This window comes from Serinus canaria, chromosome 3 (genome assembly GCF_022539315.1).
Source record: "Serinus canaria isolate serCan28SL12 chromosome 3, serCan2020, whole genome shotgun sequence".
NCBI lineage: Eukaryota > Metazoa > Chordata > Aves > Passeriformes > Fringillidae > Serinus > Serinus canaria.
In genome coordinates, this window is record NC_066316.1 from 65,286,460 (window position 1) to 65,301,602 (window position 15,143).

At 40.5% G+C, this 15,143-nt stretch overlaps 2 protein-coding genes across 6 annotated transcripts in view; both read right to left on the reverse strand.

Annotated features, from left to right (window-relative positions):
• Positions 1 to 621: 621 nt before the first annotated feature.
• LOC103822129 (calcium homeostasis modulator protein 6) lies at positions 622 to 9,922 on the reverse strand. Its single transcript, XM_050971888.1, has 2 exons — positions 9,794 to 9,922; positions 622 to 1,011 (listed from the first exon to the last, which is right to left on the reverse strand). The coding sequence occupies exons 1-2, from the start codon at positions 9,920 to 9,922 to the stop codon at positions 622 to 624; spliced, it is 519 nt and encodes a 172-aa protein (XP_050827845.1).
• A 1,542-nt stretch (positions 9,923 to 11,464) lies between these two features.
• The window catches only part of DSE (dermatan sulfate epimerase), a 34,499-nt gene continuing 30,820 nt past the window's right edge, over positions 11,465 to 15,143 (reverse strand). For all 5 annotated transcript variants that reach the window (XM_050971968.1, XM_030236155.2, XM_009092793.4 and 2 more), the window contains one exon: positions 11,465 to 14,506. In XM_050971968.1, coding sequence (XP_050827925.1) covers positions 12,745 to 14,506 — 1,762 coding nt within the window. In that variant the 3' untranslated portion in view covers positions 11,465 to 12,744. The remainder of the gene's footprint in view (positions 14,507 to 15,143) is intronic.

The following is a 15,143-nucleotide window of genomic DNA, read 5'->3' on the forward strand; positions in this document are numbered from 1 at the left end:
ATTTATTATAATAAGGTGTTGTTTGATAGGAATATTACTACTTGCAAATATGGATTGCAGATTTTTAATGTCCTTAAATGGATGAATGTGCTTTCAATGTTTGTTAATATATAAGCTTCACCTACACCACTATGTTATGCATGAGCCTAACCCCTCAAGACAAGCTAAATTTTTTAATCTGCGGCTTGCTCCAAGCTTCACTGAAAGCTTCATTTTAAAGAGAGAGCTAATAAGCTAGGTTGAATTTCTAATCAAATCTTCCATCCCCATCTTTGTCTCTTTGATAAGGTTTGGTATTGTCACTCCACCTGTCAAGTGCTTTTAAGGTATCACTAATAATTTGACATAATATGTGCTGACATCTTTGTGGATGCTGATTATTTTACATACAACGCTTATGGACAACATAAGAAAACTCCCATTGAAATGTACTTAAGCGAAAGGATTAAAATGTATTTAAAAGCAAATCTACTGAGGGTTACAAGTATCAGCTTTCACCTTCAGTTTGCATAGATTTCAGTGAGAGCAGAGAATAAGACACTTCTTATATCAGTAGGGCTAAAAGACTTCCAGCATTGCAAAGGATTTGTTTCATTACAACCCTGAAATTTTGCCTGGGCTTCATCCACAAATGCTGAAACAGTTGAGATCTTGACCTTCTTCCTCGAATTCAGTGTCGTTGCCTCTGTTGGTGTTCACATACTTGTGTATCGTGCTGTAATACTGCTCTTGTGAATTAAAGGTATGAAAGATTGAAATCTTCTGCCAGTCTGTGTTGCTGGGAGTATGAAATGGTGCCGGGTCAATGGCTTCAAAAAAGCAATTTGTATTTCTTTCTGCTAGCTTGGTTGCATGTTCATTGGCTTTTTTCTCAAAGACTTCACGTTCTTTTTTTGAGTAAAATTTCCAGAACTTGAGCTGAAGATAGCTGACAGGGGAGCAGCAGTGGCTGACACATGTTGAAATCAGTGCCACGGTCATGATGCTGGCTATCAGGAACCATCCTATCAGCTTGAAAAAAAGGATATAGAGGTTAGTGGTGGTTTTGCATGGTCATATGTGGGAGTATAGAACATAACACTGAAAAAATAAGAAAATTGTAAGCAAAGACACCCTGGAGTGCATGTAACTGTCTGCTTGCTGCCAAAGTAGGGGATCCCATGCATGCAATTCAGACAGACATACAGACCTTCTGCACCCCTCAGCTGATCTTGTCAGATTAAGGATGAATACTGAAAAAAGAGAAGAGGGACAGAATTTATTTACTCAGTTATATCCAGCTTTCTTAACTTTTAAGGCAAGATACAGAGCATCTGTTTCTGCAGTTGTGGTCACATTTGTGGTACAGAGGGTGCAGAATCACTCTGTGTGCTTTGTGTTGCAAATCAGAGCTCCTGCTGGCTATGTTCTCATGGAATGTAGTCACTCTCCCCGATGTCTGAGCCTGCAGAAACAGCTAGTTTTTGCACAACGCAGAGGAAAGGTTGTGTTCTGTATGTTTTGTAGGCAGGACACAGATTTGGGCTGTTGAATATGGGAATTCATTCTTGTTTTATACCTGATTTTAACACCCTTAGACAAGTCTCAGAGGTCCCATCAAAACTGAGTGTCCTAGTAATTGCTGGTGTCTCCTCTACCCAGGGATACTTAGCTGGAAGCTCCAGGCAGAGACCCTGCAACATGCTTTTTTACCTCAGAATGACTCTTTCTTCAAATGAAAAATTATTGTGTGCTAAACAAAAAGAAGCTTGTGTTCTTTTTGGTTCTTAATCTTGTTGAAAGTAGATTGGATAAAAAATAGTGGTCAGTAATAAAAATGCACGCACACTTTTCCTATTTTTTGTTTGACTGGATGTCTTTTAGATTCCACTGAAATGTCAGTAACAGTCAGTCTTCCTTGGTTTTGCTCCTTTCTTTCCCTAAAATCAATGGTATAGAGTTTGCCTCTTTCCAGCCTTTTTCTTGGAGAAGCAGCATGCTAAGTATTTAACAAATAAAAACACATTTTTGTTTTAATAGGCATTTGTACTAAACAGGAACTTACAATAATTCAAGGAATTATAAACTCTTATAAACTTAACTCCCTTAACCAGCTCTTAATGTTTTCCTGAGAGAAAGCTGAAAACCATGATTTTCCTACTGGGGTTAAGACAAAATCCACACAAATGTAGAGACAAAACTGGAGTGATGTCAATGAACCAAACAAAAAACAATCCACAAGTGTTATTCTTTGATCATGCAGTTTGCCTTCAGAATAAGAAACTTTAACAAGACAGATATATATTTTAACTATCCGGCTAGAATACAAGCAGGAGGTAAGAGGTTTAAGCATTGAGTTTATTAAGAGGTTCAAGCATTGAGTTTATAGTCAAACAAGCTGTTCTTGTTTGTTTCTCTTTCCAGATGTCTCCTTGCAACCATTCACTTGCAAGGGAGCATCGTCTTCACCCCTGTGTTAATGATCTCAGCTTCCCTTCAACTAATGCCTATCTGCAGAAGTTTGAGGTATTCAGAGAAATAATAGTTGAAAAGCAGAAGAACTCACAACATGTCTAAGCTAATTGAGAAGAAAAATTGCTGTGGAAAGTCCTATTCTCTAGGCTGGTTTAAAGTACATTAAATGTAATTTATAATTTAAAAGTTTATAATGTATTTGTTTGTCTTTCCCAAGGGGAAGGGCAGCTGTACCTTGTTCTTTGTTTAATCTTTAAACTACTGTGGGTTTCAGTCTTACTAGACAAGGCCTGATAAGCTTTAATTAAAAAAAAAAGGTGTTTTGGAGGTCAGGAATTCGAAAATTCTCAGTTCAAATTTCAGCTATTTGGTCAGCTGAGAGGATGACACAGAGGCTCCAGAGCAGGCAACACTGGTTCAGGTGGCTGCTGGGCTCAGAGCAGATGTGCTGTGCTCAGTGCTGAGCTGCTGTTGCTGGAGAGGAGAATGTTCTGCTAAATGAAATGCTTGCCTTGGCCTGAAGAAGCCCTTGTAATACATTGACATAGCAATCAAAAAAAGGATTTAAAACCAGGAAGAATTAATCCAACTGAAGGCTGGTCTGGCCACATCTTAGCTACAGCCAATAGCTGAGTGGGGAGCACAGAGACAGGGAAAAGAATTTTGGCAGTACCCTCACACCCTCTGTGATTTCAGGGATTTTCTTTGTATCTAATGCCTTTTGTTTTAACCCATGCAGACTTTCTGACATCCAAAATATTGTACACCAAGTGTGCTTAACCTTCGTTCTAATGAATGACCTTTGATGTCTCCAAGATCTGGAAGGGAAAGAGAAAAAAGAATGGATCCTTGGCAACTCCATCAACTCATGGTCTTGTACAACTTCACCATAGCCCTCTCTTTCCCAGGCTGAGGAAACCCTAATATAGTAATTCCTCATCTGATGTATGCCTTTGCGTTCTTCCTTTATCCATCTTGCCACCTGAACTTTTCTCTAGGATTCAGGTATCATTTTTCACATGAGAAGAAATAGGAAGTATACCAGATTTCCAGTGCATTGAAGATGCAACTGAATCACAGTGTGCTACAAGGGAATACTGACATTTGTGTTCTCTTTCCTTGAAATAATTTCTAGAATTTTTTTTATCATTCATGAATTGATACTTTAACAAGGTATACATTATAATAAAAAGCCCTTTAGTCCTTGAGAGATAACCTCAGCAAGCTCAGAGTCTATCACTGTATATATGAAGGTAGGATTTGGTTTCACTTTGAGCACCATTTCTTGTATACTGAATATCATTTTGCTTTCTGATCAGGCTGCCTAAGAAAGTATCTCACCAGATCTTTAAAACAGTGATTTATTTTTAAGTATCAAGAATAACTTTGCATTATTGGCAGGTATTGTTACCTTGATTTTTACTTAGAGGCAGTTAGAGACAGAGGTTAGAAGGCTGTGAAACTAGAATTCAGATGCCCCATCCATGGAAGTGTTCCAGGACAGGCTGGATGAGGTTTTAAGAAGACTTGTCTTGTGGAAATTGTCCCTGCCCATGGCAGGAAGATTAGAGAACTGGATGATCTTTAAGGACCTTTCCAGCCCAATCTTTTTTGATGATTCTGTGATTCTCTGTCAGCACAGCAGAAGAAACAGATGCAATGTGAAATTGCTGTAAGGACACATCCTGACAACGACAGGGACATGGGCTGCCTCCAAGAACCGCACTGAACTGGTTTAACAAGAGAGGCAAAGGACCAGAGGCAGCTCTCTGGAACAGATTATGACCACACAGGGGAAAACATAGAGCCAAGAAACCCTGCTACTTCTCTTTCTGAGCCTAATTTTAGCAGTGTTTTATTTATCTGTAATAAAATACGATTTCAGGAACTAGCTTCTTGGGAAAAGGGAGGGGAGCTCTGCATGAAAAAGGATTAACCCTCCTCCAAGAAAACATGTTTCTAGTAAATATTCACAGTGGTGAATATGTGGTGGGCAAGGGAAGAGAGACCACCCTAGTTGGGAAGTGGGGGGGCAGCTGTGCTGGCAGCCAGGTGGGGTGCAGGAGTAGCCAGGGTGAGCCCAGCTGGTGGCAGCTTTGGGAGCTGGGGAGCAGCCCAAGGGTGTGAGGAGCTGTGGGGCCCAGGAGTTACAGAAACCCCGTTCACTCACAGCTCTTTTCTCCCAGGGCAGCTCTTTCTCGCCCTCTAAATTAACACTTGTCTGGCCACAACAGCTGCAAAGCATTACATGGAAAGTATTCAGAAAAGCAGTTTTCTGGTAAAGGACACAGAATTCCAATTTAATGGTTGTTTTTACATTGATTTGCATTAAATTTCATGTCTTCCAAGGGGGAACGGAACAATGCAAGAATTGAAAAGATGGAGTTTTTTAGAACAAAAGGTTATTTTTTACTTGAAACATCTTTCTGCTTTGAAATATCCTTCATTAAAATGAACAGGTTAGCTCAAAACAAGTGGACTTGTTTAATATTTTATTTTCTCCTTGACATTTTAACTTCAATACTTTCATTTGCAGATGAATGATTCTCAAACTTTTTCTAGGTGGAAACATCTGTAGTCTGAACTAATTCTGTGGTTCAATAAAATGCATAATACTGGTCATAAATGCAAAGTGTGTAAGTGTGTGTGAGTGCACTGAAGGGCCTTACCAGCACATATTGTGCAGATCTTGTTTTAGTTATGTTAGTAAATCCTTACAGTAGGTTATTTCTTAATAATTTTTTTCTAGAACTTTTTCTACTTGTTCAAAATAGCCAAAGATTGGTTTTGTTTTCCTATAAGTCATGCTCCTTCCAGCTGTTACATCCAAGGCCCATCCTGTCTTAAGTTCCTTCCATTAGTCTTAAAAAGCTCAACTCCCTCTTCGTGTTAATACTGTAGTATCTTGTATATTCATGGTTGCAATGGAAAAGAGCACCTCTGCACTGTTTTTCTGTTCATAAAAACTGCAATTGCTTCTTCAACTGAAAGAAATGTAAACTGCATTTCTCCAGTTCAGAAAGACACAGGGATAATAAGTCTTTTTATTCTAGGAAAATTCTTGTAATGCCTTTTGTCTCATTCCAAGTGAAATTAATGCTTAAAATGTTGGAGGTCCTGTCCACAAGCAGCTCTGCACCTACCCTCCAGGTGGACTGACCTCCCCCAGAGGTCCATTGATTCACTTTGTGAAACTGAGGAAGTTTTTCTGACTTTATGGCTAAACCAGCCTTCTTACAAGTTTAGGAAGTGTCACACAGCTCAGTGGCACCACATAAATCATTAATAGTACTAATACTTAGTAGAACAGCAGCCTGAGAAGTAGCACTGTGCCTGGGCCTGCCCAGCTTACAAGCATTTGTGTACTTTATACTGCTATTTTAAGGCATTACATTTATTAGCAGTTTTTGGCTGAAAATGGATTTTAGCAGGCAGGAAGGGAACAGGTCTGGAAAACCAAGCATGGCTCCGAAGGAGGCTCTGATGGGTGAGCTCTGGTAGAGAGGCACATAAGCCAAGGCACTAATTGTCCCTTGCCATTATTTACTGCTGCTCTTTTAACATTTTGGGTCCACTACATGTCTCATTTCTTTATGGGGAAGGTCCTGTTACCCAGTCCAAATGTCCTACAGCAGCCAGCTGCATGAGGGTTTTACTGTTCCATCTGCAGTCTGTGTTAGCCTTGAACAAATCTTTATGATTCTTTAATGCTGACTGCAGATTAAGTGACAATTATTTGCTGAACTTTTATGAAAATATATGATAGAAGCATAGTATTAGAAAGGTTGAAGTTATCATGTTTTATGATGAAATTAAGTAGCCTTGGTGAGGCAGATTAGAGTTAAGACTAATCAGGCAAATCACCCTGGGTGGTTAACTAGTTCTAAGAAAGAAAAGTTCAGTCTTTTTCATTTACTATGGAGAGTGAAACACCATAAAATTACTTTGCAAATTTAAACACATTAAACCCAAAATATTTCTATGCTCTTATTATAGATGTTTTATATTCCACGTGTCCTTGCTTTCTTCAGGTTATACCATCACACCTTGCTGCCTTGGAATTGCTGCATAGCAGAAAGTTCACAGAATCACAGAATCATAGAATGGTCTCAGCTGGAAGAGACTTGAAAGATCACCTGGTTCCAGCTCTCCTGCCGTGTGCTGGGAACCTTCCACTAGAGCAGGGCACTCAGGGTCCATCCAGTCTGGTCTTGAACACTTCCAGAGATGGGGCAGAACCTCTCTGGATGACCTGTCCCAGAGCCTTGGCACCCCCACAGTAAAGAATTTAATCCTGATATCTAATCTAAATCTGCCTTCTTTCACCTTGAGGTCATTCCTCCTTGTCCTAAGATTTGATCTGTTCCACTCTGTGTGGGCGTATGTGTGTCCTAATGGTGGCTGATCATGTGCTACAAAACATGCTCTGTACCTTTCTGCTCAATTAATCCTTCTTCCTCTTTTCAAACTTGAACAAATTAACTGGTTCTTTAGTTCAAGGTAGTACACTACTGTCTCCAGTTTCCCATTTCAGGTTCCTTTGCTGCTAAAATTTTGTTTCTCATAGAATCTTTTCTAACAGTAATGCAGCCCAAGAATTGTGACCCTATCCTTTTCAAAGTTGTCAAAGAAATGAAAAGTTTATGGCTTCTGATCCTCAACCTCCCTTGCTCATATATTTTTTCTAATCAATCTAATCCTTAGCTACAGAATACCCAAGCTGCTTCAGCTCAGCACTACTGTACAAGCTGTGTCAGGCTCTCTGGTAACCATGTCTGGCTTGTATTAAAGGCTGAACCCTATTACACACAGCAGCCCTTGTGTGTGCACTTTCCATTTTTTTTAATGGGAAGATATGATTCGAAAGGAAAGAATGATATATGGGACATAAGGAGAAAATATTCCCAGTTGCCTATATTTTATGTTAGCAGTAACTTTCCAAGTCCCTTGGTCTGCCCTCATTTATTCTGCAATGTTCAAATACTCCATCATCATTGTCATTTATTTGCCTGCCATTTGCAGCTATATTTCATAGCATTATTGATCATCTTCTATTCCTCTAGCTTCCATAAAGGCAGAGTTCTTCAACTGCCCTTCCAGGGACTCTGGTCCTGTGCCCATTTCCCCATTGCTACCAACCTGCAGTTGGGCACACCAGAGGAAAGTCCATGATAAACTTAGTAGATGAACAAATACAATTACTTTACTTGATCAAAATAAGGGTTATGCCGTATAAAAAAGGACAAGCATGAGAGGAGTGAATACAGTTCTAGACTACAATTAATAGTAAAGGTTAACTATAAATGCTGTAGCACTTTTACTAGGTCATGGAGAAACTTGGCCTTCCTCGGCATGTCCCAAAGAGTTCAGCTCCTCCTCCCAAGGATAGTCCTATTCTTTAGGGATAGAAAGAAATGCATATGCTGATCACCTATTCCCTCTTGCCACAGGGCAAATTCATCTAGCTTACTCTCACAATAGTGTAGCAGTGTAGTGAAATTTCCATGCCCCAATCCTCCTCAAGTTCTCTTCACTAGCATTTCCTGCAGGCATATCCAATGTGCCCAGCTTTCCTGGCATTCCTCGCTTCCTGTGTTACATTAACGAAGATGAAGTGGGAAACCAGGGGTTTTATACTTGTGATTTTAGAAGCGTTCCACCTCCCTGAAGAATGCCTTCCAACTGGAGGTAGGTATGGAGCTAGACTGAGTATGGAATGTTCGGGGAAAAAATGTATGTCAATATTTTGGGGACAGTCATAAACTCATATAAACTTGTTATAGATTATTGTAACAGTAACAGAGCCCTGGGGGTTGGAGTGGGACAGTTTTCCTCTTGATTGTCAAACGGTCAGTTAGGAAACCAGTAAAATCATTGATGGTTTTGGACACAAGTCAAAGGGGGAAAAAGTCACAAATGTCTTATACAATAATTCATTTCAGCTAGCAATTTTTCTCTGCATCCTAAATTTCTGGAAAATCATCATAAATGTTATGAATGCCTTATCAGCCTGAAGAACCTGGCAGGAAAGGTAGCATCTGGGGAAAATGCTACACATGCATTTTGCTGAAGGAATGCACTCATATATTGTGTAGTTGGGTCCAGTTTCCTGTCTGTCTGAAGCATGGAATAGTTTTGTTCCTTATTTGAGAGGGTCCGGGGCTCTTATTCAAAGTGTTTTGACATTGTTTCAGAAGGTTGAACTTGTTTGGAAAACAGTCTCTATTCTGATGACAGTACAGACATACCCAGCACTAGATTGCATGGGCCTTCTGCTGCAGAGAGCTCCTGGAGTCAGCTGCCAAGACAGGACAGAAAGTGACATCTTGGCTTCATTAGCTCAGTCTGACTTACCAGCCTGAAGTTACCCTACTGATTTTAACAGACTAGCCAGAGCAAAGGGATTGAAGTTAGACAAAAGGATTTATGATCCCAAATGAGCCTTTTGCAGACCAAGTAAATGTGAATGTAATGTCCCAGTGCAGAAATACAGCTATTTTCCAAATTCTATATGGTTTCAAACACCAAGAAAATGCTTTTCATCAGTGGAAAATACATAGACCAACTGAATTTCAGACACATAATTCTTCAGAATAAGCTTTCATCTTACAAGTTTTAAGAAATGAAGTAATGTGCTCCTTTCCCTTTGCTTCCTTGAGTCACAATGATGTATATAACATAGATAGACATTTTTTGGCTGGACTCAAAAAAATAATTGAAAGAATCTAAGAACCAGATTCCACTTCCACCCTCAAACATATACACCACTACCTGTGGGCTGAATTGCCATTCACTTTGTTCAGAATACAGTGAATTAACTTTAGACTAAATTAGACTGCAGTCCTGAAATGAAGCACGCATGATTGAAGAGCAGCTATTGAAGAGAAATTGGGTTAAGTCAGCAGGGTCTCAGATGAACGCAGGAACCCATCCACATACATCAAGTTCTTGGATAGCCACTTTTTCATGTGCCCAGAGATGCAGAAAATGAACATTTTCAGAAATTAAAAAGAAGCAGAATAAGAATGGTAGCAGAGGCATGTGCCAGAAACACCTCAGCTTTTTTACTCCACTTAAAAGAGGGAGTGAAAAATAACTTTGCTGTTGGGTGCCATACAGTGGCATTTCAAAAGTTGTTCAGTATCCCCAGACTAAATGAACACAGTGCTAAATGCTTCTACCATGCACACAGAGCCCACCGAGGCTGCTTCTCTTCTGCAGCTCAGGCAAAGGATGCAAAGGTGAGAACATTCTGTCCTGCATAATCAAGTGTAGAGGAAAACCATCTTTCTCCAGCCCTCCCACAAGCCAGTAGGGCTGTCAGGCTGATCCCATTTACCTGTTCTCCCTCACTGTACTTCCCAGTGAAGCAAGGGCAGCTTGCATTTTTCAGGGTCCTGCTACCTGAGGTCTCAAACTGTTCCTTCTCTGTGACACAGACACTTCTAGCCAACACCTGATTGCCCATGACACATTATTGATGGCATAGAACAATCTGTTCTTCCATTTGTTTCAAAATCAAAATAAAAAAAAAGTTACAGTCCTTGGCAAGGAATGAGTGAGACAAGAATGGAAAGGAAGAGTGGAAACAGAACCACTGGAGAGGGCCTTTTTAAAGGCTCTGGCCTGGAAAAGAATAACTAAGGATTCTTTTCATATCTAAGAGACAGTCAACACAATTAAGGCTTAATTTGCTTCTTTAGTTGCCCAATCTGCATCAAAGTCACATCTGTGCAAGTGGAGTTCAGAGCAGCAAGTAATGACAGTCGTGTACACATAAATCTTTAACAGATGCAAACCAAGCACAGGCTGCAAAACTCCTGGATGCACGCTTTATGCTGAAATGGGTCTGGTCTCTCACTGAGGAGGGTTAGGCTGCTGCATTTCATTTCCCTTTACAGCATCATTGCACACACACTGTTCATTTGAATGCTTGTCTGCTTCAAAAGCTGCTTTAAGACCTGGCTGTGAGCATGGGAAGCTCTTGCAGCCACCTCTTTCCCTTGGCACTGCTGGAACAGTGCAGAGAAGTGTAGTGTAAATGAGAGCTAAAGTGCAAAACCATGCCTTAATTGCTAATCTCTGCAGTTTCATTTGACAGCTACACAAATCCCATGCTAGAACTTGGAGCCACACTACACAGCAGACACCTCTTAGTCTTCTAGACCACAGGGTGACTTTCTTGTTGTTTAAAGCAATAGTAAATTGACACGGGAAATGTGCATAGATGTTAAATAAACTCTTGCTTTTTTGGTGTTTCATGACAAATTATAGTCCAATCACCTAATACTGAAAAACTAACAGTGTCTTTAAAATTGAACGTCAGACGACAACTATTTTTGCATGTGTTTATGTCATCACAGTGCAAAGGCAGAAATAAAGAGATTTCCAGTTACCCACAGCCTGTCACAGTTTAGTTGCTTTCAGCAGGCTGAACTGGAGCTGTATGGGTGACAGTCCCCAGGCCCAGATCCCTTTGCCTTAAGAAAAAGTGAGTGAGCTGAAACAGACAATTATCCACCTCACATGTCCTTTGCAATCAGGGAAAAGGGGAAAGTATATCTTGAAGGTGTTCCAAGGTCTTTGGTGAGCTGAGTTACTGTCTGAAGGCTCTCATAATCCAAAGACTATGCATGGATCAGAAATTACCTGGGTACCTAAATCTTTGCTCAGATAAAATGTAGCCAATTTCACTGAATAAATCCAGGCACTGGAGACTGCAGTAGGGTTTATTTATGTGAATACAGTGCTCTGAACTGACTCAGGAGCTGGAACCTAGTGAAAATATTCTGACCTATTCACTGAAGATGTTTAGACAAGGAAAGCTCATCACATTTCCAAACACAGACTTGCAGAAGGCTTAACAGGAGTAATGTAGATAACATACATCTAAATGGTACATAGAAGAGGAAGCAAAGGTTTGTGGCTTGAACCAAGAGCTGATGAACACAACTTCTGTAATTATCAGGAAAAATATTTAAATAAAAGAAAAACAACTTTTCCATAGAGATAATTATAATGCTTTTATTTAGCAAATGTACTGAAGAATTGTTTTTCTGTAAAGACATACAGGTATGTCCCAATTCCACAGTTTTCATTCTCTCAAATAGCTATGAGTTTTTGAAATTAGTTTAATGAATAGAGGGGAATATATGTGGAGATGTCAAACTTATTTTTGTCATAAACCACATGATTCCATTTACCACTAATCCCCAAATAATTGACCTGGGGCCACCAAGAGCTTGCAGAACCCTTGCTGGTGCTTTATAGAGAACAGGCTGTTCACAAAATTTTACCTGTCCTCTTTCTAGCCATTTGAAAGAAAAAAATACATTAAATACTTCCTTAATACATACTTTTCCATACTGGCAGTTGCTGAGGTTACCACAGGATTGCTTTGGTTCTTTGTCTCTTTAAAATTACATATGGAAGGGCAGTGATCTAGGGCAATATTTCCCTACTAAGATGTGCTTCAAACTATAGAAAACTTTCTTGAAACCCTGCCTTGTAAAATGGAGAACAGACCCTACAGAATTCAGCATTCTACAGCCTATACTTGCCTAAAATTTAAATGGCCTTATTTTCCTGAGAATTGCATTCTGTTCTACTTTGAGTTAAACCCATATTTGCCTTCTACTACTACCTACTAGTGATGTGCCCCTCACTTGGCAAGCACTGACATGATTGTCATTTCCCCGCTGTGCCAGACTGTAAAGCATGGAAGAGATGGGACAATATAAGGGTCTGCAATAATGATATAGGAGTGTCCCATACTGAGCCATTCTTTGGTTTTGCAGACAGAAATTAAGTCTGCTGCTAAGATCTGCCTTGTATACATATGTTTGAATGTCCTTGTCTTAGGAGAATGCCCAGAGACATCCCTAGCAGCCTGAAATGAAAACTCACTACATGCAAATCAAATTCTGTATTAAAAAGGACCTTAGAAACAAACCTATCAAGAGGGCTCTTCTCACCAAAAAATTAATTACAACTTTACATTACTGAACTCTGATGAACAAAGCATAACTTTCCCTCAGACATGAGGCCCAACTCAAAACACAAAGGAGGAGTACTTATTAAGTACTGATTTTTCTGAGATATTTATTGCTTGCCCTATTCTTTAATCCCTTCTGGTCTGAAAACAATCTTTCCCCAGATGTTTTTGGAATGTTTCAGAAAAAAAAAAAAAAGAAAATAAAAAGAGAAGATATAAACTTTGGCCCTATTAGGGTTAATGTTTTTGCATAGACATATATGACCATAAACTGGTCAACTAGTAGAGGTCTTCTGCTAACATTGTGACTGAGAACAGGAAGAATACAGCCACAATAATATACAGCTGTCTACTAAAAGTATTGCATACAGACATCTTTGGCCATGCAGTCTCTTGGCCTTCTGGAAATATGTGAGCTGCATTGCTAGCATGACAAAAAAAATAGCAATGTTGAGAATTAGAAAGAGGCGAGTATAAGAAGCTGATATTGATGGGGCACTTCCAGCAGTCGCCACCATCTGTGCCAGCCCTGATCGGCCTTTGACAGACACCCCAGTTTTGTGCTTCACATAAGTGATATCTGCGAAGTCCAGAAGATCTTTCATTTCCTCGTCTTCATCTACAGGCAACTCTTTTTGTGCTTGAGTCTGTGCCTTTTGTCGCACTTTTCTTTCATTTACCTCAATCTGTGCAAAAATGTCAGGAACGGCATCAACAAATTTGTAGCCTTTGGCTACCTTTCTGTTTTTCTTTGCTCTGCCACGCTGCTGCTGCTGCTGCCTCTGTGAGATTGCAAATATCCTGTCAATGGCCTCCTCTGTCTGTCTCTTATCTGAAAACCTCAGCAGCCGCTCAGCAGTCTTCCTAAAGCTGGCCGTGTTGCGTACACGAGACAGGATCTGCTTCTCAAGCTGCTGGAAGACGGGCTTAAAATGCTGCAGGTTCCTCTCCACGATGCCTACGTAGTCCTTCACTTCTGGCACTGTGGAGCTCCTGATGGCAGAGGCTCGGTCAAAGACAATTTTCTGGCGGTCTGCAATAACCTGTGCAAAGGCAGAGCGGGAGCCGTCCTCGACGGGCCACAGGTACACGGCGTAGGCGTGCTCACCAGTGGTCACAAAAACATCCAGCTGCGGGGAGTCTCCACGCACGGTGAAGCTCTGCACGTCCACAGAGGGCCCAATGAAAAGGTAGATGGCCCTCGTGATGGGGTGCCGCAGCAGGGTCGTTACATTCACGTAGTTTGTTCCGTTGTAGGGGTAGCCCCGGGGATACATCCTCGAGGCAATGGTGGCCTTCTCACTGTGGCCAGTGTCGTCCATCCAGTACATCTTATATATCCCGTCACGGTGCCTAATAAAGGCCCCATGGACATCATCGACAACTGTTTCTTCAAAAGGCACATCCACATTGTGGAAGAAACTGGTCGCTGCCTCCAGAGGGCTGTCATCTTCTAGGTGGATCTGGTCCACTAGCAAGAGAAGCTGGGGGTGGAGAAGTATAAGGTTTCGTTGCAATCTTCTCAGCTTCAGTTTAGGATTGTATGCACCCACTCCTTCTCCCCTGATAAAAACCACCCCGCTTCTCTCCGTGGCGGCAACCACTCGTCCCTGACAGTCGCCAGCCAAGTCATGTTTATATTTAAGCCACTTTGAGGAACAGTCTTCTGTAATCTGCCCTTCCCATGGGGAGAAGCAGCTCTTAGACACAGCAGGGGAAAACATCAACACATTATTAAAAAAAGTATATTTTGGCCCATAGAGAGCTTCTGTTATGAAAGGTACGCCATTGGGAGCGAAAGTGAAGGAGTTCTGGTCTGGGTGTTCGTGGCCAGCGTTAAAGTTCCTCCACCCCTTGATCCACTCTTTGTACTTGTTCTTATGAACAATATCATATATTGCACGTCCTCCCAGCTTTCCTGACTTGAAGGAAAGGAAAGGCCTGTTGATTTCAGCTGGCAAAGCACTTCCATAAGTCACCACTCCCCAGTCCTCAAAATAATGCAGCTTAGGAACCCCATAGTCTGGTGGAGGTACCGAGCGCAAACTTGCATCATACCTGAAAAAAAGATGAGAAAAATGGGGTTTAAAATCCCTTGACTGATTCTGCTATCAGTACTTGTAAAAAACTCAAAAACCATTCCCTATTTACATCACAGAGCAAGCCAACAATATAAAGCCCACAGTTATGCTTCCTAATCATATAGCTGTAATTATTATTCATCATACTAATCCCTATACAAATTTGTTTTGTGCCTTTTACAGAACGATAGCTGAAAGCATCTGCTCTGCATTTAAAGCAAGCAGTCTTTCTGCAGTCCAAGAATAAGAGTACCACTAACTTCAAACTAGCCATGTTTTGTCCTAGGTAGTCATAAAACTTCTGACTATAACACAGATCTTTAAAAAAGGCAGATTAAACCATACACTGCCTAGACATCAGCATTTGTGCCTATTTACTAACTACTTAATGAAGAGAAGCAGAGCATCTGTTTCCCCAAAATGATGATTACAGAAGTCTGTAGTCTTCAAACAGAATAGGCAATACATTGAAAATTAATGAAAAGGCATTCTAAAGGATGAATATTTATTATTTGTATCAGTTAATGTATGCTAATTTCTTTCTCCAAGCTAGGCTGAAGAAAAATTTTCAAGGTATTTCTTGTATGAACTGTAAGACATAAGACATTTTGTTT